The sequence below is a fragment of the Megascapheus bottae genome, chromosome 15, assembly GCF_031878675.1.
Source record: "Megascapheus bottae isolate mThoBot1 chromosome 15, mThoBot2.hap1, whole genome shotgun sequence".
NCBI classification, from domain to species: domain Eukaryota; kingdom Metazoa; phylum Chordata; class Mammalia; order Rodentia; family Geomyidae; genus Megascapheus; species Megascapheus bottae.
In genome coordinates this window covers 25,292,874-25,319,592 of record NC_143523.1, presented here as the reverse complement: position 1 = coordinate 25,319,592, position 26,719 = coordinate 25,292,874, and the positions used below count along the sequence as shown (strand labels likewise).

The window sequence follows — 26,719 nt, the reverse complement described above, 5'->3', positions numbered from 1 at the left end:
CCCATGTCACCTGTTCAATCCTCAAGTTGACCCCTGTAAATGGGATTGGTCCCATTTTACATTCACAGAAACACAGTGAATGGAGAAGTGGGAATTCTCTCCAGATGAGTGAAGCAACCCTGTTTGATCACACAGCAAAGTAACTTCATGAAGTCATGATTGGCTCACATCTGTAATCCTAACTCCTCAGAAGGCTGAGATCTGGAGGATGGCAGTGCACAGCCAGCCCAGACAGAAAATTCTTCTAGATTCCATCGCCAAAATAACCAGCAAGAAAGGCTAGAGGCAAGTCCCAGCCTAGCAAGCACAAAGCTCTGAGTTCAAGCCCTGCCACCTACTCCTCCCCCACAAATCTAGCATAAAATACTTTCTTTTACTCTAAAAAAATAAATAGAATTATTTCCAGCACATGATTCTAAAAACCATTTACATTCATCCACTCACTTGATTTAGCATTTGCCCCAGCAGAACACTGCTGGGGTCCTCAGTGTATATAGCCACTGCCTCCTGATGGCAAACCAATCGAAACTGCAAGTCAGATTTCTTTCCTGAGGAAGAAAAATGGAGGCTGGTGTGCCTCCATTAGGGCCTAATGAAAGCTTGATTGATAGGGGTGGTATTGCTTGAGTCTTACCCTAAGGATTTTATTTTAGTTCGTAGGGTTCCATGTAATACACACAATAACCCTATGAATAACCAAAATTATATTCTCTCTCTGTGTCTCTCTGTCTCTGTCTCTCGTAGCTTTCATTAGATTTACAGAGCAGGATTTCATTAATGTTATTCTTTTTTTATATATATAGAAAAGAAAATTGAGGTCCACAAATAAATGAATAAGCTGTGTAGGTCCCCTGATCGTCAGGGATTGATTCTGCATTCCCAGGTGGACCCATCTGACTCGTGAAGCCAGGCCTTACCCAGTACTCTTTCTCACACCTGGACAGGTACATATGTGCAGCTGTCCAGGAAAGTCCAACAATGAATCACCTGTGCACCACTGTTTGAAAAACTACCTATGAAACAGAACTATGTGACTGAGGTTTTAATTATTCTTTAGGAAAAAGAAATCCAAAAGGAGAGGGCAAAGCCCCTTTAAAAGGTTGACTCAGGACCAAACAAGGCAATTACTGTGGTGATCAATGTGTAATCGTAAGTGGTTCCGTGCCAAGGGACTTTCACATCTATGCCAAATCTCAAAATGCTACAGAAGAGAAAAGGAAAATGAGTTAAATGATCACTGCCAGATTTGTTAATGAAATGATTTAAGATTGGCAAGTGCGCAATAAGATAGGAATTCTTACACACTTGTGGTGGGGGAATATTTTAAGTTGGTAACATTTTATTTAGCAATTTTGCAAGATATAGCAAAATCTTTTAAGCAGGCAATATATGACTTCTAGGCATTTGTACTGAGTTCATCGGCAACAAAGACAAAAATAGTCATCTATCTATCTATCTATCTATCTATCTATCTATCTATCTATCATCTATCTGATAAAAGAAGACTGTTGTGCCAGGCCGTGTGGCACATGTCTGTAAATTCCAGCACTTAGGAAACTAAACTAGGAAGATTGAGACTTCAAGGTCAAGGTGACATATCAAGTTACGACCCATCTCAAAACACCAAAATATATACATATGTGAATACATAGATACATAAATGAATACATAAAACAACTACATCCCTAACAGGGGAATGTGATGTAATAGAATACAATGTGACCTTTTGAGCAGTTTTGGGTATTTCCTAACTGGAAAAATGATACTGTGAGGCAAAAATCAGGCTAGGTGGGCTGGGAGTTTAGCCTAGTGGTAGAGTGCTTGCCTAGCATGCATGAAGACCCAGGTTTGATTTCTCGGTACTACATACATAGAAAAAAGCCAGAAATGGTGCTGTGGCACAAGTGGCAGAGTTCTAGGTTTGAGAAAGCCCAAGGACAGTGCCCAGGCCCTGAGTTCAAGGCTCAGCACTGGCAAAAAAAACAGGCTAGGAAACAGTACCCAATATCATGTCAATAGATATCAGTGTGATTCTGCATTCTCGTGAAATACATGTTGAAAACTCACAGGAAAATATTGATAGAAATACCCAGGCTAATGGCTAGACGTTTTGAGATGTGTTTCTCTTTCTTATATACTTTGGATAGTTCTCAAATTTTGTTCAGTATATTCCTTTTTACTCAAGAAATACAAGGATTTTTTATTTAAGAAGAATGAGAATACAACATACATTTTGCCTGAGAGCATGTGTTTTACACTTGATGGTGTACACATACATGAGTGTATGTGCACACATGCATACATACATCACACACACACACATACACACACACTCACATGCTCACAGAGTTGCCAGGGAAACCTCTTTCTGATGGGAGAGAAACACAGTTGTATTTATGCAGATGGAAAAGCTGCAGTCCAGCCATTTCTTCTGTTTTCCTGCTCTGGCTACAGAGATTAAAAAAAACAACAACAAGAAAAAACAATGAGTCCACACCTTGGCAAGATGGAAGCAATAAGGAGGGTCACTGGTGAGAGCTGGAGGGGGCCTGTCGGCACCTTCTCTCAGCCTGTGACTGGTGGCTCTTCTGAGACCTAACCTTCCTTCTCCTTGAGCCCTAGAATTTTGCTCCTGCTATAGGCAAAGGCTCATGGGAAAGTCAAACTCTCCTTCAAACCTTCAGTTCTTTCTTAATCCTGGACTCTAGAAACCTCTTTTAGCTTTACTGATTTTTCTTCTTGTCAACTTAGGAGGTTTCAACCTCTTACATCCTTTTACTTGTCTGTTTATATTATGGATGTTTTCGTTCAGTGCTGGGAGTTGAACCAAGGGCCTTATGAATGCTAGTCAAGTACTCTATCACTGAGTTACATCCTCAGCTACTGGTTCCTTGAAACGAGGTCTCACTATATAGTTCAAGCTTCCCTTGAACCCGTTGTGTAGCCCAGGCTAGCCTAGGACTCCTACCTCAGCCACTTGAATGCTAGGCTACCACACCTGGCCCCAAGCTCTTGTACCCTCTTCTGTCTCCTCCAATGGAGTTATCCTCAGACCCCAACCTGCTGCACCCTAACCTTTCCCAGCCCAGGGAACTCACAGAATAATAGCTTGTCTCTGTCCTACCCCATAGCCAACATGTTACTGTAGCGTATGAACACATCTTGGTTCCACTGACGAGAGCAAAGGAGAGTGGGGAAGGCCAACAGAGAGCAGTGGCCGCTCTCTTCCCTCATAGAAACAACGGTCGCCTGAGCAACCACACCCCAAAACAAGGGTTTGGTTCTTCTGGGTTCTGGGAAACTGAAGGGAAACAACTAGTCTTTAGACTCCCTCAGGGAATTCTTCTTTACATGGACTTCTAGAAGCTTCTAGAATACTGATTTCTGAAGTGGTCAGGGTGGGAGCCCCTGGGGAGATCAAACCCAAGGTCTTCATGGCTTGGGGAAGGGTTTGGCAGGAGAGAGCAGTGAGGACCACAGCACAATGGAGCACTGGGAAAATACTTCCCTGAAATGCTACAGGCAAAAATGCTGGACCAAAAGTAGCAAGTCTAGGAGGGAGATTCTTTCTTCTCAGCCCCTATTGATTTCCTTTGAGGCTCACTGAGCCTGACCAGCAGTGATCTCATTTCCTTGCTTATGAGGTTATGGCCTGCCTGTCCCACACCATCTAAAATGTAAGCGCCCTTGTCTTCATGGATGTGTCCCTAGACGGGAACAGCTCCCAGCCTTGCAGAGGTATAGGAACGTGTGCCTCATTTCAAGAGGGAGGACGGGAAGGAAGAGGATGGAGGATGTGAAGCTGTAGGACTCTTGATACTGACAAGAAGAGATGACATTCTGAGGGGTGGCAGGGCATTGGGAGGGAGAACATTGTTCAGGTGACAGTGGGCATGAGACAGAGATGGAGAAAGAGCCCCGGTCAGTTCTCAGAGACTTGGTCAGGAAGGCAGCCATTTCATTTGCCCTAATGCCATGCCCCTCCCACTGCCCTTCCAGGACCTATTCCATGAAACCCTTCACTGGGCTTCCTTTATAGCTCTTTCATGGCCTTGTACTTACTCAGATCTCCATTTTTCTCTCTCCCATTCAACAAGCTTCTACAGGTCACCTCTCTGAACCAGGTACTGCATCAGTGGTGCCATGGAGAGAAAAACTGACCAGACCCTCAGGGAGCCTGAGCCACCTTGTGCCTGTGTACAATTCTTTGTAAGCCAGTGCAGATCTATTTGTTCCTCAAGGACCATGACAACATCCTTCGTATATCCAAATAGGTGCTTATAGCAGATGCTTTACAATGATGACCGAATGAGGTGACCTAAGATGCACCAATACTCGCCTATATGATCTCAATTCAAATCCACTGCCTCTGTGTGGGTTACGGCATTCTCCTTGCTGATGTTTTCAACAGATGAGGACAAGTGGGACGTGGGGAGGTAAAGTACTTAGTCTGTGGTCACTATCTGATCCATGGCTATGCTGAGAGAGCTACACTCCCAGCCCTATCCCCTGCCTCACACTGCTCCCTTCTACTGTCCTGAGGAGGGAGAAGTGGGACAAAATGAAACCCTCAGGTGCTGTGTGTCCTATAGAGAGAAGAGCTAGTCGATTCTCATCCTCCACAGACATTATGTTCTAGAAAGTTGCTGTGAACACTAAGTTAACAAATACTGAGTCTTTGCTCCTAGGGAAGAAAAGTACAGCCTTGTGTATGGCAAAGTTCTGTCTTCAGCAGGCTGCACATGGTGTTGGGTATGGTACTACTCCTATGCCCATCAAACAACTGGCAGAGATCTTTGTTTTATGTGTGTGTGTGCTTAAAGATACCTGATTATGTATCTATTAATTCCTTCCCAAGGAAGTCCCAGCAACAGCACTATAAAACCAATGAAAACCACAAAGCCGCCAAAAAAACAAACAAACCACCTCCTTATCACTAAGTAGATCTACGTAATCTGGGAGTTGAAACACAGCCTAGACTGGGAACACATGAATAAGGTGACTATGGGGTTTTGTTTTGGTTTTTTGCTGCTTTCACATGTTCTGACCAAGGACAATACTTCAGAAGTGCTGAGAGTAGTGACTTTCCCATTACAAATAAAAGTTCAGATGTAGGAGAATTCACAGATATGAAGTCTGTAAATTGTGTCATCGACTAAAGGAGAAAGAGGGGAGGAAATTGATTTAGGAAGTCCTAGGACCCTGGGTAGTTCCTCAGTCCCGTTGCTGACCTGTCATCTGAAGCATTTGGCCACAAGTCTCCCACTGTGGCAAAGACAAAGGAGAGAAGCCAATGAGCTAGCTCCCAAGGTCAGATGTGAGTTCTGAAGTAGTAGAGTTCTTGAGAAAGATGGCCATGCCAGCCAGTCAGCAGGAGGCAGACAAAGGGGGCAGGAAGGGCCAGGTTCTCCCAGTATACAGTGGGATGGACTAAGGTGTCTTAGGCAAGCTGTTGGTCCTCAACTGTGAAAGGGCAGGGGGGTCTAGTGATCCATAGAGCTGTAGCAATGTGGAACCGATTGCGATTTCCAATAATGAATGTGAAGGGGTTTTGAGCACCAACCAAATGTCACATGCCTCTGCCATCTGCCTGGGCTGGATGCTGAGTGTGGTTCCAACTGGCTGTGATAAATGCACACCCTGTTACCAGGGTACCAGCTCCCTCAAGACCTTGGTCTGAACTTAAAAGAAGAGTCATCTGGGAAGGCAGAACAGCTCAAGGGTCCATGCAGGAAGGAGCTGAAGGCTCACCAGCTGGGCACTGGTGGCTCACAACTGTAATCTTAGCTACTCAGAAGGCTGGGGATTGAGGTTTGAAGCCAGCCAAGATATGAAAGTCTGTGAGACTGTTATCTCCAATTAAATAGCAAAAGCCAAAAATAAAAGTGTGGCTGAAGTGGTAGAGTGCCAACCTTGTGTGAAAAAAACCAGCAAGAGTATGAGGTCCTGAATTTAAGCCCCGGGAGGGAGGGAGGGAGAGAGGGGGAAGGGAGGGGGAGAGGAAAAGAGAGAGAGAGAGAGAGAGAGAGAGAGAGAGAGAGAGAGAGAGAGAGAGAGAGAGAGAGAGAGAGAAAGAGAGAGGGAGAGAGACAAGAGACAGAAAGAGAAGCATAAACCCTTTCCAGGAGTTAGTGGAAGGAAGCAGGTCACGAACACACGAAGTGTTCTGCATGAGAATGCTATGATTCTGCACATGTGCACCACCACACACACACACACACAATCCCAGTGCCACCCAGAGCTAGAGCATGGCATGCTGTGACACAAGTGGGTGCTGCAGGCTGTGTGTTAAAGTGAAAAGTAATGCATAGAGTGACAGAGGATGCGTGTGAGAGGTGTTTGGGGAATGGTGGGGACTGTGGCAAGCCACAGAGCACCTGCCTCTGCAGAGTTCAGCCATTATGCAACCCCACTGATTGTTGCCATGTGGGATTGCTGGACCAGTGTGGTCAGATCTTCCAACTTTCTAAGAGAAGCCAGAGTTCTGGGTTTTTATGAGAAATCTGATTTTTAAATGTTGGCAGTAAATCGAAAAAAAAAATGTAAGCACTACAAAACAAACAAAACACATCTGCAGACCAGATTTGGCTGGTGGACTGATGCCTTAGGATGTCTGGACTGGAGGATGGATGGGAAAGTCATGCCTATGGGCAACAGGAATGGCAGAGGGGGATGCAATTTTTGGCCAGTGACAGGCAAGGTCTGGGGACAAAGGTGTTGGACAAGCAGAAAGCAAGGGGTAGTAGGAGCTTCCAAAGACCACAGGCTCAGCACTAGGTCAGCCAGAGCTTTTTCTTCAGGGTCTGTGGGCAAGCAAGGGTCATTGGAGAGGACCAAAGAGAAGTGAGATGACCAGACCACAGGATGAGATTCCCTGGCAACTCTATCACATCTTCACTTTCTCTCCCTAGATCTCCATGGAAACCTCCAGGCTTCAGTGTAAATAACCCAAGAAGGAATATAGCTTTGTCCAGGCCCTGTTACCTCCCCATGAATGTCAGCTACGTGCAAACAAGAAAGGAGCCTCACCCCAGGCTCACACCGGCAGGGCCACCTGTAACCCCAAACTGTGTGTCTTCATGTATTGCAGTCCAGCCTGCTTGTCTCTCTGTTCCCACTCCTCTGCTATGAGAGGCAAATCTGGACTTTATGATTGTAGGTTTGCCCATTATTAATCTGTTGCAACTTTCAAATGTAGCTGCATTATCCCTGGGAGCCTAGAGGATCTGTGGAGAGGCCCAGGTGGGGTGAATTTAAGCTGACTCTTCTGAATTTCCATGAAGGAACAGAACCAAAGACATTGCAGTCATCTAACTAGTACCACGAGAGCCAGACTCTAAGACTCCAGTCCCCAAGACTCCAGTCCCTATCACATGCATAGAGCTTCTCAAGAGAACAAACACTCCTTGGCTCTCAGAAAGCCTAGCCCTTCTTTTCATAGCTAAGGAAGACATAGTACCCCAGAGTGAAGTAACAGTTCCTGACATCTATTCAAGCATAGACAATGCTAAGGGTGGGAACTTGTTTTGTCAAAAGCCCATTTCTTTCATGATCATGTTCAAACAGTAAGACGATCCTTGAGTAACTGGTTCTTATTCAGCACGAATCAGTTCTCAGCAGTAACAAAGAATACTCATTGAAGAAAGACGACAAAATACCAGGCCAAAGGGACAAGCCAATAGAAAAAGTAAAATGAGCCAGGCACGGTGACTCACGCTGGTAATCCTAGCTAGTCAGGAGGCTGAGATCTGAGGATCGAGGTTCAAAGCTAGCCTGGGCACTAAAGTCCATGAGACTATTATCTCCAATTAGCCACTAGAAAACCAGAAGTGGTGCTGTGGCTCTGGTGGTAGAGCAGTAGCCTTGAACTGAAGAGCTCAGGGACAGCATTCAGCCCTAGAGTTCAAGCCCCACAACTGACACCACACACAAAAGAAAAAGTAAAATGACAAGTTAAAAGTATTGGGGATGCTAGATCTGGTGATGCATACCTATAATCCTATGCTCAGGAGGCTGTAACAGTAGGATTCTAAGTTCAAGGCCAGCCTAAACTACATGTAAAATTCAGTCTAAACAATAAATAAAGAAAATTAGAGGGTGATCGCAAGAAACATTTTCTTTATTTAGACCACTGGACACATTTACTGGAGGATTACCTTTTAAGGAAAAAACAAGGCTATTAGTCTTTTAGGGTTTATTTTACTTTATTCTATTTTGAATACCAACTACTAATTAAATTTAAATCAGGATGGAAGCCCATTCAATCAATGAAATAAAAGCAGGAGAGGAAAAGCAGAACCCGATTAAGAAAAACCAAAAGAAGGATGCTTAGCTTACATTGATGCTCACATTTGTAATTCTAGCTGTGGAGGCTGAGATCTGAGGATCAAGGTTTGAAGCAACCTGGGCAAAAAAGTTCTCTAGATTCTTATCTCAAGTTAACCAGCAAAAGGCCAGACTAGAGATGTGACTCTTCTGGAACAAGTGAGAACACAGGCCCAAGTCCAAGCCCTCGTACCTGTATAACACATAACAAGAACAATGCTTGAAAGGATGAGGCGCAATCTTTCTGCCGGTCACAACCAAGCCAAGACTGAACCCTTGGTAGACTGAGTCACACTAGCTGTCATGAGGCTAGGATCCTAAATCCCATGCACTAACAGAAACTCAAAAACAGTTCCCCACGAAGTGACATTATAAATGGCAAAGCGGCATAGGATTACCAGGCTTGACCCTAAAAGCCAGGTTAATCCCAAAGTAAGCCAGACCACCTCAGGGGTCAATTCACCACCTTCCCTTCCCCCCAAGTCTTATTTTTACCCTTCTGCTTGACTCACTTTAGAAGTCCCTTCTCTTTCACTCTCAGATCTTCTGTGGCCCCAGTACAGGTATAAGAACCACAGGCAACACTTTACTATCATGACAGAGATTCAGGTGCGGTGCCCACATTAGGGTAGATGCAGGGAGAAAGGACAAAGAAAAAAGAAAGACATCTGTGTCCCTAAGAGGAAAAATCAATCTTATTCTTTCCTGAGTCCTCACCCAATGGCCAAGTGGCCAGCTCTCCTTTATTTTGTCCTCAGATGGCCATGAGCATAGAGTCTTAGGATAAATTCTTCTACATGAGCCATCTAGTGTGGGTTCTACACCTCACCACTGAGATAACCTGAGCTATGTCAAGCACTAATCACTCACTAGTCTCAGCTTCTCAAGCTCAATTTCCAATTGGGATTAAGCCAATTTCCAATTGGCTGCTTGAGAAAAGCTGCTCCCCCTCCATCTGCACCCACCATGGCTGAAGTATTGGTTCTACTCCTCCAAATTTGGTCAGACATGGTCATAATAAAGATAACTCCAAGGTGAATATGTTTTTCCCCACACTTCAAGTTCTCAGTGAACTCTGGCTTCAATCCAAGGTGTAAGTCAGGCCTGAATGGGGCCCCAGAGAATGAGATGATAGAATCCTTATGTTTCCTTCTTCCTTCCTTCCCAAAGAGCAGATGTGTGTTTATCAGATGCCTCTTTATCATCTCAAATCATCTTGCTAAATTAAAAACATTACGGATGGAGTGACTGCCAGGCCTTGCTGGTTCCGGTGCTACAGTCCCTTCCCTGCAGCACCTGCTGACCGCTGTCCACAGGCTCAGCCCCATACTGGCTCAGGGGATTGAAAGACTTTGGACAACACACATACAGAGCTCACCCTTGCCTCTGGTCTGGCTCTGGCCTGGCCCCCGGCTTTCATCTGTGGACTTCTGCTTTATTTCTGAAACTTGTCTCCATATTATCATCCCAGGTCAACTTTCTGCCTGTGTCCCCTCTAATCCCTACTTCCCTCAAGAACAAGGGACCCCTTGCCCTGTCTTCTGCACTACCAGCTTAGAACTGGAAGCCTGCTAAATGTTGCTGGTACTATTTGCCTGTGTCTCTGGACCACCCTTCAGGCCAGTCTCCACTGCCAACTCCCTGCCTGGATGACAGTGGTGGTTCCTGAGGCCTTCCTTCCAGGCCTAAGTTCTGTCTGCTTTGGGGAGGTCCCAGGAAGCTGCCCCATACCATCCAAGGCTTCTGACTCCAGGCCCTGACCTTCCAGCCCATCCCCATTCTTCCAGTGTTCTCCAAGCACAATGATCACTTCTGTCACTGTAAGGCAGTCTTCTATTGGGCACCTTCTATTGGTTACTCCTGTAACCCTAGCTACTCAAGAGGCTGAGATCTGAGGATTGTGATTCCAAGCCAGTCAAGGCAGAAAAGTCCATGAGACTCTTATCTCTAACTAATCACCAAAAAAACAGAAGTAGAGCTGTGGCTCTAGTGGTAGAGCACTGGCCTTGAGCAAAAAAAGCCTAGGTTCCCTGACCTTAAGCCCCAGGACCAAACAAACAACAAATAGGCGGATAAAGCTTTAGCCTTGGTGCTGGACATAGAAGGGTCCCTTGTCAGCATTTGTTACACAAATGAAGAAAGAGGGAGATGCAGTAGAACTATGGAGTACACATGGGTAGACAGTGTAGAAGACAGGCAAGGAGTCCAACACTTGAAGACTGAGTCCTTCACTGGGGGGCCCAGGAGAAGTCTCGTGAGGGGAACAGGATGAGGGTGGACAGTCAGCAGGACTGCCTGGGGTCTAAAGCCCTGAAGGAGTGAGTAGGAACTCAGCCTGTTCTCTCTGGCTCAGAGACATTCTGAGGATCATGATTTCCATGAGGGAATCTGCAGTAAGAACTGAGCAGGAGAAGCTATTTGCCACATGGCTAAATGATGCCCTTTTCGGAAAGCCCTGTGTACTGCAGTGGGCTCAGTCAAGCCCCAGAGCTCCACCCTGAGCCTCAGAGTTTTCTCTGAGCTAGTGCCCATTTCTGGTGGGGGTCTGAGGCATCACACATTCAAGCAAACAGGCCTAATATTGCTTGGAGACACAGGGAGCAAAGGAGGCCACCAAAGAATTCTGAGTCCTACATTAGATTCAGTCAGCACCTGGGATCCGCAGCTCACCAATACTTGGCATTGTCTGTATGCCCAGTCTAAGAAGCAGGGCCAAGACCAAACCGATTCAATCGCCACTGTTAATGGAGAAAGGCAGGTGCTGAACATAAGGTGAGGATGATTAAGAGCAGGACAGGGCATCTCCTATAGGCCTGAGGTCCTCAGCCTTCCTTCACCATCACCCTTGAGGATCAAGTCTTCAGCAGCTCAAGGTAACAAGATTAGTAATGATGCTAGTGACTGCTTCTAGAAGTAATATACACACTTGACATACAATAGAGCAAAGTCTTAATGTTAGCTCCTCCAATAACTTAGCTGTGTGATCACAAACAGGCTTCTTATCCCTCTCACACCTCTAGCTTTTAACGGTTCCTACCTTATGAACAGTTCCTATCTTACTTGTACAGATTAAATAAGATCAAGTCTACAAAATAATTTATAGTTAATACATATATATTGTGATTATGCTTTATATTAAAAGAGGAATCAATTTTCAGATCTCTTTCTGGAAAACTTTATGACCTTAGAATTTGATCTAGACAAGAGGAAAAAAATTTGAGGGGGGGGGACTAATACAGAGATTTCTTCTGTGTTGGCTGGGACTAAATCCAAGGATATGACCAGAGCATGTTGCTACAGGCCTAGCTCAGTGTTCCCCGAAAGTTCTAGTAGGGTAATGGGAGGAATTCCAAGAGACCCAGGCATCTGGAAAATACAGGGTCTAGGACATAGAAGGGGACCAGAAAGAAAAGACAAGGCAGCCATCAAAGGAACTACCATGGCTGACACAGTATTATGGAATTCCACAGCGGACCCTGCAATAATGTGTTACTATCAGACTTTTTGATCCCACCTATAAGGGCAGTATTATATTCATCTTACAGGTAAGGAATGAATTAACCTGAGTTCCACAGCTAATCAATGCAGAGACACAGTAGCAGACCCTGCTACTCTAACATCCCTGTCTCTCCACATGGCCTTTCTCCAGGGTCCCTGCTGCCCAAGTGAACATTTCCAACAACATGGAAACACATAAAAAAGAGAAGCCACAGGTTAGAATTTCATAACATGTGATCTATAAAGTAGCTATGCCTCTTAAATTATGAACAAAAATGTATACGTTATATGCTTATGAACATGCAGACATGTACACAGTCCTTCTCAAATAACACTTGTAATGTTCATTAGTCACTTAAAGAAGTTGAAATGTTAAATGTCACATAATCAAGAGAAAAGAAGCCATCGAGACCTTTATTTTCCAGACCTCTCCTCATTCAAATCTTGGGATGACAGAGCACACGAGAGGGATAAGAAGAGCTCCCTAGCAGACTCTTGTCTCTCTTCAGCTTCCCAAACCAGAGGTCCCAGCAGCAGAGGCCCTCAAATGGCTCAGACATGGCACTTGGCAGTCTGGTATGGAAGAAGACAGACCTGAATCCAATGAATTCCACCTGGGATGCATTCACACACTTGGGACACAGTTCCTTCCATAGTGTGTCCCAGGGAGCCACCCAGTGACCTATATCCTGTGTTAGCAGCACTCTCACCACAACAAAGAAAATTCATGAAATTGTAAAGTCATGTCTATGTAATGTGGGGACTGTCCCTGGGATCAGAGGCTGAGAAATCACAGTCTGGCCAATAGGGTTGCTGGAAACATCTCATCTACAAGTTCTCTCAAAAATTTCAAAGTAAAGCCATGGTGAGGAACGTAATGGGTCTCTGTCTTTAAACCCTCAAGTCTTGGAAAACAGAGCCCTGGAATGAGAGATTCCTGATTTGGAGCATTTGTATGCGTATGTCTTGGACTTGGATGTCTTAATAGACTTTTTGGTCTCTTTTTTTGTAGTCTGAAACATCGGGGTCAAACTGGTTTGAAAATAAGAATTACATTTCTAAGCCGGGCACGGTGCCTCACGCCTGTAATCCTAGCTACTCAGGAGGCTCAGATCTGAGGATCGCTGTTCAAAGCCAGCCCAGGCACTAAAGACCACGAGACTTATCTCCAAATAACCACTAGAAAACTAGAAGTGGTGCTGTGGCTCAAGGGATAGGGCAGTAGCCTTGAGCTGAAGAGCTCAGGGACAGTGCCCAAGCCCAGAGTTCAAGCACCATGACTAACAAAAAAAAAAAGAATAAGATTTCTAAAGCCCTTCTATTTGAACAGGAACATGGAGACCAGGTAATGTTATCCTGTGCAGTTCAAAGCTATCATGAGAACAGGAAAGAGGGAATCTAGTAGCAAACAAGGCTCATGACCCAGGGATAGTGCCCTAAGAGAGGACACAGTAATCCAAAGTTTTGCCGTGGACTCCATCCTGCTCATTTATTATTGTGAACCCATATGCCAAACTATTGGTGTTATGCAGATCTGTGCAGAGGCACAGATGGCGGGAGTTGAAGAAGCAAAGATTTAGAGCAAGGTTGGCTTCTTAAATAGAGATGGACATGGCCCAGTAGCTTAGAATAGAAGAGGTGGGAAGCGTCAGCTTCTACCAGAGCCAATAAGTAATTAAAACTGTTTCCCCTTTCAGAGTCCTCATTATGGAGATCAAGAGATCAGATCCATTATCCAGAGATAACGGCAAGACAAGATTTCCTTTCTTGGTACATTTTCAAAGATGAGAATGTGAAGTATTGGTTCTTTTAGGGAAGAAATAAAACAAAATCCAAAGCATTGGCCCCAGGGGCTCTACACAGCTTGGTTGTTTAAAAGAGGTGTTTAAGGAGCCGGAAACAGGGTGCCAGGCTCTCCCAACCACACGGGAGAGGATCCCAGAGGGCTGGAAAGTGTGTGTGCTCGCCCGCCCGTGTGCGTGTCCCGCTAAGTACTTCCTTCACTACACAGCTAATCCGATTAGCAGCTTTAGGAAACTCTGCAATGTTCATTCAAGGGCCCCATTCACAGAGCAGCTTGGCCCATGCCTGCCCAGAGCCCCCATTCTTCTCTTAGTAAGGCAAGCAAAGTGCATAGAGAAAGATTTTCCCTCTCTTGAAGAGCATGCACTTTGCTGCCTTACCCCACACACATCCAGTGCTGCCCCCTCATCAAGCCCCTGGCAGCTCCAAAAGTAGAGAAATGGACTCACAAGAAAATGGGGGAAGTTGAGCGCAGGCTGCTAATACTAGGAATCTTAGCTACTCTGGAGGCTGAAAGCTGAGGATCACAGTTTGAAGCCAGCCTGGGCAGGAAAGTGAGGTTCTTATCTCCCATTAATCACCAAAAAGCAGGAAGTAGAGCTGTGAGTCAAGTGATAGAACACCAACCTTGAACACAAAAGCTCAGGGACAGCGTTCAGGCTCTGAGTTCAAGCCCCAATACCTGTAGTGGAAGGGGGAAGAGAGGAGGGGAGAGAGGAGAGAAGGAAAGGAGAGGGCAAGAAGAGAGGGAGGAAAGGAGAGAGAGAGAGAGAGAGAGAGAGAGAGAGAGAGACAGAGACAGAGACAGAGACACAGAGAGAGACACAGAGAGAGACACAGAGAGAGACACAGAGAGAGAGACACAGAGAGAGAGACAGAGAGAGAGGAGGAAATAGACTGGGGAAATGAGGGCTATCTCCATCCCAAGTCCCAAATGAGGCTACTTTCCCCAGCCCAGTCAACCACAGCTGGCAGCTGGCTGAGGAAAGAGGTGTCACTAATACACCCTGTTGCAGAGCTGTGGATGAATCATCGGCTTCCTCTGGCCTTCATTACTTTGTCTGTAGAATGGGGACTTTGAGCAGAGGGAGCAGCTGGAACAAAAGGCTGGAAGAAAGGAAACAAAGGGTGTGGACAGACACGACATCATCCACTTTGGCTAGAGAGCAGAAGAGGGAAGGGAGCCTGTGGGCTTTGGACTGAGCAGGCTGGACTTTGGGAGCCAGACTGGGGGATCTTCCTGATAAGCAATGGGAGCTACTGAAGGGGGTTAAAGAGGAGAGTTGCTATTAAGATTCCCAGGACAGCCACACACATTACCACAAACTGGTTGGCTTGAAACAACAAATCCCTTTATTTTGGAGGCTAAAGTCTAAAATAAAGGTGGTGGACAGGCCATGGACTCTGAATGACCTAAGGAAGAATCCTCCTTTGCTTCGTCCTAGCTTTGGTGGCTCCTAACATCCTTGGTGTCCTTGGCTTACAGTTGCATCCCTCCAATCTTCTTCCATCTTTACAGTTATCCCCTTTGGTGTCTCTCTGTCCTCTCTCCACTAGTCACTGGATTTTCCTAAGCCCAGGATAATTTCACTTCTAGATCCTTAAGTATTGAGACTGGTAAAGACCAGGTCTTCAAAGGTTATAGTCTGAGGCTCTAGTCAACATGAATTTGGTAGGAATGCCAATCTACCTATTAAAATGGTTGTAAATTATCAGGAAGATAATCTGGAAGTAGGATTGGAGAGATTAGAGGTAGGACATGTATTGGAACCAACCCAACTGAAGCCCTGACCTCTACGTGAAGAGTGGCAGACAACTCTCCTGGGAGTACAAACTCTCAGAAGCTTCTTTTGTGGCCAGTGCAGAAAGTTAAGTAGACTCTTGAACCGGGCTTTGTCATTACTTATTCCAGCCTGATTTTCAAGCTGTTCTCCATTCCTTCCAGCAGGCAATGTGGCCGGCAGTGTGGTCAGGTGGGGGCACAGCATCAGGTGAGTTGGGAAACTTGGCTCTGGTCCTGATTCTGCAATTGAGTGAATTTGGAAAATGGATAACTCTAGGAAATGAGGGTGGCTGGGCCCCCTCTACATCCAATGACATTTCATTTCATAGCCAGGGAAGTACCTTTTGGTTTATAAATGGACAGGAAAAGAGGCTTTTGGGGAGACTCTACAGCAGATTAGATCCCTCTCTCACATACCCTGTGCAGGAACTTCAACCCTCTCCCCCAGATCTCCCTTTCAGCCTCCAAGAAAAGGATACAGAAGTGCTTACCAAAGCTTGAGAATGAGATGATCCACATCTAAGAATGCCTCGTGCACACATTCAGATATAGAAAGAGAAGGTAAAGTATGCTTCCCTTTATATTTTTAAACAATTAAGAAAATGATCCACCTGTGCACAAAGCTCATTCCAGAAGGATCAGCTCTTTTCATTGTTTGCGTTTTCTGGTGGTACTGAGATTTGAGCTCAGGGCCTCACCCTTGCCAGGCAAGCACTCAACCCCAGCAGCATCATATCTAACAGGATAAATGATCCAGAAGAAACACATTTCATGTCCACATGCAAGGACTTAGTTACGTTACGTGTGGCAGTTGCATATGGATTACTACTGTTATTAAGATAATAAGCGATCATGATATTGTTAAGGGGAGCAAAGACTGGTGCCATCCTGAACACACGAATAGCTCCCCGCCCTATTGTGGAAGGTCAATAATAGTAAAGCAGCCCAGCCATCTTTGCCCTTCTAGGGAGGGGCAACCTTATCCCCACTCCCCATGAGGAGGGATATTCACTTTGGGGGGTTGGGAGGAGGGGCTGCTTTGTGTGGAGACTGGGTAAATTTGCCCAACTAAGGGATAAGTTAATTCAAACACTAGTCTGTAACCCTATTGACTACCTGCGTGTGGCTGGAGCTGAGTACATGGTCCCTCTGTGTACGTAACCATCCCATTGGCCACCTATATCCAGCCAGGCTTGACCGCATGGTTTTTGCCCTTAAGTGAGAGCTGTTCGGGGTCACAGTGTCAGCTCCCGAGTCTGCACTGTGTCCCTGGCCGGTCAATTCACCATCTACTTCCCCAATAAATTCACCTTTTTCTATGAGACTGTCTCTGTGTGGTGGACTCTGGTGGGATGTGGAATCCCCTCCTGCTGACCCTATAATATTTTAATGCATGTAAAAAAAGTCCAGCAAAAGGATTACATGAAATTAAGAAGTTTCTGTGCAGAAAAGGACATATTTACTAAACTAGAAAGGCAGGCAACAGACTGGACTTAATATCCAAAATATACAATGAACACAAGAAACTAATTCCCTTCAAATTAATAAATCATCAATAAATAGGCAAAGGAGCGAAATAGAGACTTCTAAGAAGAGGCAAGGATGGCCAACAAACACATGAGGAAATGTTCACGACCTGACTTAGAGAATTACAATCCTTTTGTACAACTCCTTAATAGTAACAGTAAATTTTATAAAAGAGGTTGTTAAAAGATATCCAGGATGAAATAGGCAAAATATTAAGCAAAATATGCAGATCATACAGGAACATGTCCAGTAAAATCTTTCAAATTGATAGATGACAGGCGGAGATCTGTCTGTCTGTCTGGAATTGCACATACAGCCTAAACACATTAAGACAGGAAGGAATCCAGTATACAGATAATGTTAGGGATCCCTAGGGCTGAGTAATGGGGGATTTTTCTCTTTCCACTTTCTACAATTATGAGCCTTTAGCTTTTTCTGTGTTTTTTTTTAAACAAGCAGCATTAGTTTAATCATCAAAAGCAATAAAAGTTTCCCATTCTGAAAATAAAGTAACAGTCTAGCTGGATGCAAAGTACTACTGACTTTCAGAGAGGAGCAATCAGGATAAAAATCATCTTACTCTAAAAACACATTGGGTAAAAAAAGCATCCGGAATCTGGGAAGGAGGAAACACTGGGTATGTCACAATCTCTTCTTAGGTCTTGGGAGAAGGCTGGTCCAAGGTGTGCAATCTCTGTCTACTTCCATCTTCTCTCTCTACTAATGTTACCAGTGTCTTCTAGGTTCAAGTTACTACCTATGGTGAGACCCAAGCTGAGTGGGATATAGACTTCCCTGCATTGATCCACTGGTAAAGAGGACAGAGAGACAAGTGGCAAGTTCCACAATCATGATGAGCAGAGCTTACTCTTGCTTTCTAAGTGAGTAGGATCCCACTTGAAATATACGTTGGTATAACCACTTTGGAAAGTGGTTGGACAATATCCACTAAAACTAAGCCTGTATTTATCAGAGGGTCCTGCCATTTGGCCTGTGAGCATATGCCCACTGGAAACAAGTATTCACCAAGAATATGATCAAGAATGTCAGAAGCTGCCAGGGGCAGTGGCTCATACCTGTAATCCTAGCTACCCAGGAGGCTGAGATCTGAGGATCAAGGTTCAAAGCAAGCCCAGGCACTAAAAACTTGGAGACTCTTACCCCCAATTAACCACTAGAAAACTGGAAGTGGCACTGTTGCTCAAAAGGAAGGGTGGTAGCCTTGAGCTGAAGAGCTTGGGGATAGTGCCCAGGCCCAGAGTCTGAGCCCCGTGACTAATAAAAAAAAAGTTAGAAGCTATATTTATCACAGCCAAAGATTGTACACATTTTGCTCAAATGCCTTCCAACAGAAGAATGAGTAAGCTGAGGTCCATTCATAGCACAGAATACTGCAAGGAGAGAAGGGAATTCTGCCCCATACAGCACCATGGGTAAATTTTGTAGTCAGGGAGCCAAAGGAACAGACAAACAAACATAGAAGAACATTCCTCAGGATGCTGTTCCCGTGGAGATGGAGGTCAGATTGTGGCTACTCTGAGATAAGCACTGATTGCGAGGGTCAACAGAGATATCTACGGCATAAGGGAATCTGGAATGTTCCATACCTTGGGTCAGGTGATGGTTACAAGGGTATGTATGCATATAAACACCTGTCATGCGGCACCTTTAAGAATGTAAAGTTCACTATGTTTGAGAAATATTGCTTCAAAAATGTCTAAAACTATTGTAAGCAGTTACAGTGAGGTGAACTTATCTAGGCCTCTGGGAAAACCTGAGAAAGATCATGGTAAGCTAGCACAGAGGATTCATGAAGAGATACCTCCTTACATTGGGGTTGAATTAAGGCTGTGGTAACTATTAAAAAAAAAAAAACCTCAAGGCTCCATTTACAACCCAAGTGTACTTTTCAAACCACACATAAGAGGCCTCAAAATTCTATGAAATGCTAGTCATAAGTCTAAATGCCACAGGGGAAAAGATCAGGTGTGCCTAGTGGCTTCTAAACCTTCCCGCTAGGCACCCGACATTGGCAAATGTCCTCCTGACCCATAGTCTTTTATCTACCAACCCCCATAGGGATCTTTGATGCCTGACCTCTCTAACTGCTCCCATTCCTCATAATATGCTATTCTGGGCACCTTTCTGTCTCCCATCTTCACATTCCTGGATGTGGGACAGAGGGTGTCTGAGACACCCTACGCCACCCTGCCTCCCACCTCCCGCCTGCTATCAACAAGCAGAAACCAGGAAGCCAGTATCACATGCCCAATCATGGCCTACCTCAAAGGGCCACCTTCTAGGGCCCACATCATACCTCTGCTTCCTCACGTGTACACTGCCTTTGCACCCATTTCACCTCCTGATGATGCCTTCGCCCCCACTCTGAACTCCTACTCATCCTTCATGACACAGTGTGGGAATGCCCATTCACGCAGTGCCAGCAGGCTTCACCACTTATTACTCTCCTCCCACCCACTCTGGATTCATTACACATTTGCTGTAGGAGCGTCTCATTTCAATAAGTGCCATTTCCTGAGCTGTTACGTGCCAGGCACAGGGCCAGCCTGCTTCTTTTGCAGTAATCCTTGGAACCTCGATGGAGTGAGTGTTGGTTTCATCCCCATTTTGCAAACAGGAAATGGAAACTTGGAGAAGTCCGGGTTTGAACAGATCAAAGCAGGCTGCTGGTGTGAAGTCCTCCTAGGAAACAGGGCCACCCTCTTTCCTCCTTCTCTCAGTTGACCCATGAAGTGTTCAACATGGCTTCAAGAGAAAGGAAGGGAGAGTGCAAAGAGGTTTGTAGGTACATGTGAGCCTTAGTCACCAAAAGAACTGCTTCTGAGGATAACCACGAGGCCAGTGAGCCCAGGGGACAGGGAGGAGGCCTCTTCATCTCAGACATTCCTGGTCATTGCAAGCAAGAGGTAAGGAGTCTCTCTGCGTGTGGACCAAATAAATATACAACAACCCAAGAGACAAATGCCTCGCCATAGGCTAGTCATTATAATTATTACCAGCTCACTCAGAAATTCTCTCCAGTCTGCCATGAGCCTGACCCTCAGTCAAAGACCAAAAATCCCATCACCTGGCTCCAAACAAGACCCTGCAGAGAGATAAGTGGAGACATTTTGTGGTACAGGGGGTCAGTGATGGGGTTTGAACTCAGGGCCTGAGCACGGTTCCTGAGCTAGTGCTCTACCACTTTGAACCACAGAGCCCCTTCTGGTTTTCTGGTGGTTAAATGGAGTCTGGTGTTAATAAGAGTTTTATGGACTTTCCTGCTCAGCCTGGCTTTGAACCAAGATCCTCAGATTTCAGCCTCCTGAATACAATTATAGGTATGTGCCACTAGTGCCTGGCTGGCTGGAGATTTTCTTTGAAGGATGGACTGATGTGGACATCTCTTACTGGAGCCCCTCATGGCTCCATGCAGGTCATGAAAAGGAACCAGTACTTGCCAGTGTTATGTCCCACGTCTTCCTCTGATGGCTTAGTCCAGTCTTGGGCCTTGTCAATGTGAAATAACTTCAGATCATCTTCATCTAAAGCAATGTCTCCCCAAAAGACAGCTAGGAAGAAAAAAACATAAATAGGTCAATTATAGCTGGAGGTCCAGAAAAATGGAAATTGGGGAACAAGCTTTAGAAAAGGTAGTTTCTCTGATCAAATTTCTTCCTGAGTCTATGTGATAGGGCTGACAGAAGGAGAAGAATGATATTCTGGGCATCAAAGCCCGGGGGGTGAGGGATGCAGCACGGTGCACTGGGCCTTGGCTGAGTTAGGCAGGGAGGTGGGGAAGGAGATAAGATTTTCTATGCTTACAATTAACAGTAGATTTCACCTCTGTATCACCTCCTTTTACATACACCAAACACTGAGATCCTTGGCAATGGCCCAAGTGAGCAGTGATATTTGGCAAGACCAAGCATTATGTCCTCACAACTGTGGCCTATAAGAACACTGACTTAATATAATGAATGACTGTTATTCTTAATGTACTATGTTATCTCTCATCTCTTTTGCCATCCCTTGGTTATCTCATATTGTTACAATATTTCACCTTGTTATCTGATATATTTTATATGTGCTTAATTGGTTATTTGAAATTGGATAGGGAAAGGGGGGAAATCAAGATAAGCGGGGGGAGGGTGAGAGGGAAATGGGGACCATGTCATGAGAAAGAGTATCAATGTTTGTGAAGTTATGCACCTTCTATGTGGTGAATATAATGTAACCTTCTATTAATCACAATAAAAAAAATCATTATGACTAAGTACAGGATATGAAAAAAAAAAAGAACACCGACTTATACTACTGCCCATTCAGAGAGGACTTTACCCACAGCAGCCACAAGGGGGTGTAGTCGTGGCTCTGAGGGAGCACACGGGAGGGGGCAGGGAGTAGATCTTGTGAACCACTGGATTCTGTTACAGACAGCCTGGCTTCCCTCCTTATGGGTCCTCTCAAATACCTCTGACTGAGTCTAGGACCCAAATTCTAGAGCTTCTGTCTTAAAGATCCCATGTCAGGAACCCAGAAGGCTCCTGGTTTATATTCTTCCCAAGACAAGACATGGCCCAAGAGGTCAGAGTTGGCACTGTTCAGGCCCTGGAAAATGTGGCTGGCACCCTAGGATAGAGGTCCAGCATCAGAATATCTTCTAGAGGTCCTGCTCCACCTACCTGGACACGGCCCACCAGTCTATTAGAGGGTCGGAGCAATACATTCCAGTTGGCACAGCAGGACCCTGCCTCAGCCAAGACTCAAGTCCAGAGAAATCCCCACTGCATGGAGAGTGACTAATGTCCCTCGTGTCATGCAGTGCCTCATGTGTCTGGGAGCTAGGGAGAAAGTTCCTCCACTGAAGAGGGAGGGGCTGGACCCTTCACATTCTCAGTAAGACCAAGATGGCTGTGGGAAACCAGAATCCCAGATGCCTCTCCCAATGTTCTTCTTCCTATGGCTTCTTCAAAGTATTGGGCCTCTCTCCACAGCTCATTATAGTTGATGCTTGATCTTCCAAGAGAAGAGCAGGATAGTGAAGAGGGGCATTTTAAAGACTGCCAATTCTCAGGAAAGAGCAGAAGTGTGGACCAATTAGTGATGACTAGTCCAGGCAGGGGAAGATGCAGAACTCTCCTGGTATAGATTTTCATCCCTGTTTTCATCTTTAGGAAGAGAACTAGGGTAATAAGGCAGCAGGGGAAAAAATCCGAAGTCTAATATAAAAGCAACTGCTTGGAAATGGAACTGTGGCTCAAAGTGGTTGAGTTACTAGGCTTGAGTGAAAAATATCAGGGCCAGCACTTAGGCTCTGAGTTCAAGCCCCAGTACCGGCTTTATTAAAAAGAAAACAAAAATCTAGTGAAATGTAGTAACTGGTCCCAAATTACTCAGATAAAATAGCACATTTATTGTTACTTTAAAATAATGTGTAACACACTACATTTGTGTGCAACAGAAACTTTCCTCATCTTTCTCAGGGGTTTTCCATCTAGGGTCTTCTATAGGGTCTGCATTATTGGGAATTGGAAATGTGGTTAGTGTGAAGAAGCTAAAGTTTACATTTTTTTTGTCTGTCATGGGGCTTGAACTCTGGGCCTGGGTGTTGTCCCTGAGCTCTTCAGCTCAAGGATAGCACTTTACCACTTGAGCCACAGCATCACTTCTGGCTTTCTGGTGGTTAATTGGAGATAAGAGTCTCAGGGACTTTAGTGCCCAGGCTGGCTTTGAATCGTGATTGAAGATAAGTAATAGAATCCAAACTGTTATGTACAGTATACAAATTGCATTTCATGAAGAAAAATCATATATCTAGAGGTCTTCTCTCAGAAGCAAAGCTCTAAAGGGCCAAGAAGCCACCAGCTCCAGCAGCACACAGGCTCCTATCCTCTTCTAAGCCACTCAGTGCCTCCACGATGCATCACTAGTCCCACTAAGAAAACATCACAATTCTACTCTTTACTTTGCCTCCCTGGGTAAGAAACAGGGACTTAATGAGAAGGAGGGATGCATTCAGCCATGAAGCTGGAACCAGGGATGACTTCAACAGGTGATACACTAGAGTAGGAGAATGACAAATGAGCAGAAGCTTGACAGATGGCTAACAGGAGGAAAGGGCATGTTGGCCGAGGGAAGAGTATATGCAAAGGCCCTGAGGTGAAAAATAGTAGGCAGGAGCAAAAAGGGTCTGGTGTATGTGTGGTAGGGGCAGGTGAAGTGGAGAGGCCCTGCCATGTTGGCTGCCAAAGATGGGCAGCCAGACCTTGAGGCCTCAGGAACGTAGAAGCTGGACAGGAGACATAGCAAGAGGCTCAGACACAAAGAACAGAGTTTCTGGGCTGTTCAAACACCCAGCACGGAGGTCCCAGGAGTCCCTCACAATTGGCCACCCCTTCCATGTGCATATCCCCCATCCCCCATCATTTCCCTGCCCCAACTCTTGGCAGGGGCCTGGGGCTGACCTCCAAAGCAATTTGTAAATGAGGGAGGAGAGAATGGATGCTCCTTGTAGAGGTCCTAGGGTAAGCAAGACACAAAGCAAAGCATGGAGAGGCTAACCACCAGCCCTAGTGGGAAGCCTATAAGAAAAGGGCAGAACTTGAACTCAGGACTTTTTTTTTTTTTTTGCCAGTCCTGGGCTTGAGTTCAGGGCCTGAGCACTGTCCTTGGACTTTCTCAAGGCTAGAGCTGTACCACTTGAGCCTCAGCACCACTTCTGGCTTTTTTTTTTCTACATATGTGATACCGAAGAATCGAACCTGGGTCTTCGTGCATGCTAGCCAAGCACTCTACCACTAGGCCAAACTCCCAGCCTGAACCCAAGACTTTTGGATCCAAACTCCAAACCTGGAGCTCAGCCCAGCTTCTAGAATTGGGATTATGGGTAGGAGCTGCAGAAGTGCTCTTTTTCTAGAACTACTAGCTTGGTAAAGACTGGGCAGCCCAGCAGGCTGAGATGGGATGGACTGCAGGAGTGCTGGTTAGCTGCCACTGTGGTCTGCAAGGCAGGTTCCACCTTTCCAACGTTGTTCTCCAGCTTCTGGGCTCCACGCCTAGGATGGCCCCCAGCCTTCCCAGCACATCCTGGCCACACACCCCACCCTAAGATGCCTTCCAGAACCCACATGGAATTGATAACCTGTGGCAGGCACAGCACCACACCTTACCTCACGTCCACCAACCATTTCCTGATTCTCACGACTGCACTTCCAGCCTGGGGCTTCACTGAGGGCCGGTGGACCCTTTCTTCATTCAACTTCCTACTTAAGCATCCTGCTTCTAAATGTCCCTCAGTGAGGCTGCATCTGGGGATGGTCTACCCTGGGGAAGGGAGAGTCACACTCCATGGTCTACACTGGAGCTGGATGTGGGACTAGTGAAGGGGAAGTTCCCCACTTCACTAGTCCCATGAGGCAGTTGAGCTCATTGTGGCTGGAGGTGTGGCCCACAGACTACTTGCTTTAAAGTGTGGAAATCGGTGATCTCAGTTAGATCTGCAGGTCCTGCCCACCCCCACTCCCACCCCCTTGCTGCCACCCTGCTCCAGTGATGAAGCCAGGATGCCTGGGCTACGCACTTGAATTCACATCCGTGTCACCCCACTTCAGTGTAGTAGCACACTGAAACATTGAAATTTAGAAACCAATGGAGTTGATGGTCTCTTCAGTCCCTAATTTCCTTTAAAGAAGCACTTGCCATCTGCCTGGTCCTGCCATTTGTCCAGCCACAAAACAAGCCACTCTGAAAGCGAGGCAGGACCTCACTAATGTGCCATCAGATAGGCACCTAGGGACAAGCTTAGGTGATGGCAGGAACTAAATATGGAGCATTCAAACAGTTGGAATTCCTCTCAGGAAACGGGCAGAGGTGGTAGGGTGGAGGGGCCAGGGTGGGAAGAATTACAGGGCAATCCTACCCAGAGATGTATCTTAGTTCCTTTCAAGTTCCAGCAGACGGATTTCACAGGTTTAAGGCAGTTTCTGTGAATCTTTGTCAAGGGAGTGTATGTACAAACAAACAGGTTTTTTGTTTTTTTTTGTAGAAAGTTAATCGGCTTAAGTGTGCAACTAAATAAGCAAAGCTTACATTAAAGTGACCCACAGAGAAAGGACCCCATGGAAGGAAAGTTCTAGGAAATACAATATGGCCTCTATGTTCTTTTGTAGTTCTATGCTATAAATATTCATGGGACGGTGTTAATGGGGTCCGCGCTCTATGCAACCACAATAGTTTTTTTGTTTATTCTCAGGACCATGAACTTTGAAACCATGACCCTAAATTTCAGGAGTCTGCATTCAGGAGAGTTTGTGGAGCAGGGAGAGGTTGGCTTTGGGAGGAGAGAGGAGAGGAAACAGGCGAGTGTGAATCACACCTACGGGATCTCTGGGTGGAGATTTTGTATGGGAAGGATCTGTTTAGTATGGGAAATCTCTGGTCTCCAGGGACCCCAGCGGCTCTTGGGGAAGTGGCCATCTTGAGGGACCGATGGCTTAGTTACTCGAGCATATGGCAGAGAGGAGTGGGAAGTTGTAAATATTTTAATTGGATCGAACAGATTTGCTGAGAGTTTTATATTGAAGACTTACAAAAACAAGTTCAAATCAAGGAATTCTTAAGATGATAGAAATTCAAGTCACCAAAGCAATAGCCTTGTTCTCCAGATGAAGAAACTGGGGTCTAGGAAAGTTAAATGATTTGCTCCAAGTGTCAAATAAAGTCAGTCCCTGGAGTGTGCCAGCTCTCCATGTTCTTTCTGACCTGACAGGTGGCAAATGCTAGATCCACGTGTGCCTCCTCTGAACCCTCACCCCAGGATGAACATTTCTAATGAGTCCCAGCCCTCCTGTCCAGTCAGCTCAATCTGAACACTGCCTCTGACAGCACAGTACCTACCAACCAGGGCCAGCACAAGTTGAGACCTATGTGCCATCCATACTCTACATTACACTGACAATGTTCACAGCCCATGACTCAGTTGTTTCTGCTAATGTTGATCTAGTTAAAACCACTTAAAAGTCTGAACTCATGGGTCTGGGAATGCTCATTTAGAAACACCACACACAGGCCCTGACTCTATAGGATTCTGGTGCTAAAGGTCAATCAGGACCAAGGAGAGCACCCTACATAGCCAGGTCCTACAGAGCCTTCAGAAAATACTGCTTTGGTTGTGGATATGCTAGGAGGTTCTGGCTGGTGGCTACCTTGCTCAAGACAGATATGATCTCCTGCCTCTCATCTTCATCTATAGATTACCAATACTTTCAGGGTGATACCATAGCTTGGTTTTCCAAACAGAATATAGTTGGCTTGACAAACTTACCAGAAAAAAGGGGGGAGGGGGCATGATACTGATGTGGTTAGGCCACTGGTGGGGATAGGGCAACTGCTTATGTCCATACACCTGCCATTCACAAATTATTAGAAAGAAAACAAAATACTTTATACTCTATATAAATGAGTAGCTGGAGCCAAGCTTGAGCTATAATCCCAGTTATTCTTTGTATACTTATTCACCACTCTTTGTGCTATGCCCAAGGAGCTGCTCCTAGCTGCTCTGACTTCTGGTTATCTTCAATAGGCAGAGATGCAGGCAGACCTTGGGGAAGAAGAGAGTGAGGTCCTGATGTTGCTTCCCTGCTCTAGGGCTACAGGCCTGGCACTGGGGCCTCCCTCCCAGTGGGCTTCCCTTCTGAAGGCCTTTCTCTAACTCAGTTCTAGCAGTAGTCCTGCTTTGTCCCAACGCTAGTTTGGGGTGGGGTGGGATGGGGAAGAGGTCTT

General features: G+C 45.6%; 1 protein-coding gene across 1 annotated transcript in view; it reads right to left on the bottom strand.

Annotated features, from left to right (window-relative positions):
- The window catches only part of Tll2 (tolloid like 2), a 99,229-nt gene that overhangs the window by 59,808 nt on the left and 12,702 nt on the right, over positions 1-26,719 (bottom strand). Inside the window, exon 2 of the mRNA XM_090346918.1 lies at positions 20,398-20,508. Within this exon, the coding sequence (XP_090203044.1) occupies positions 20,398-20,508 (111 nt within the window). The remainder of the gene's footprint in view (positions 1-20,397; positions 20,509-26,719) is intronic.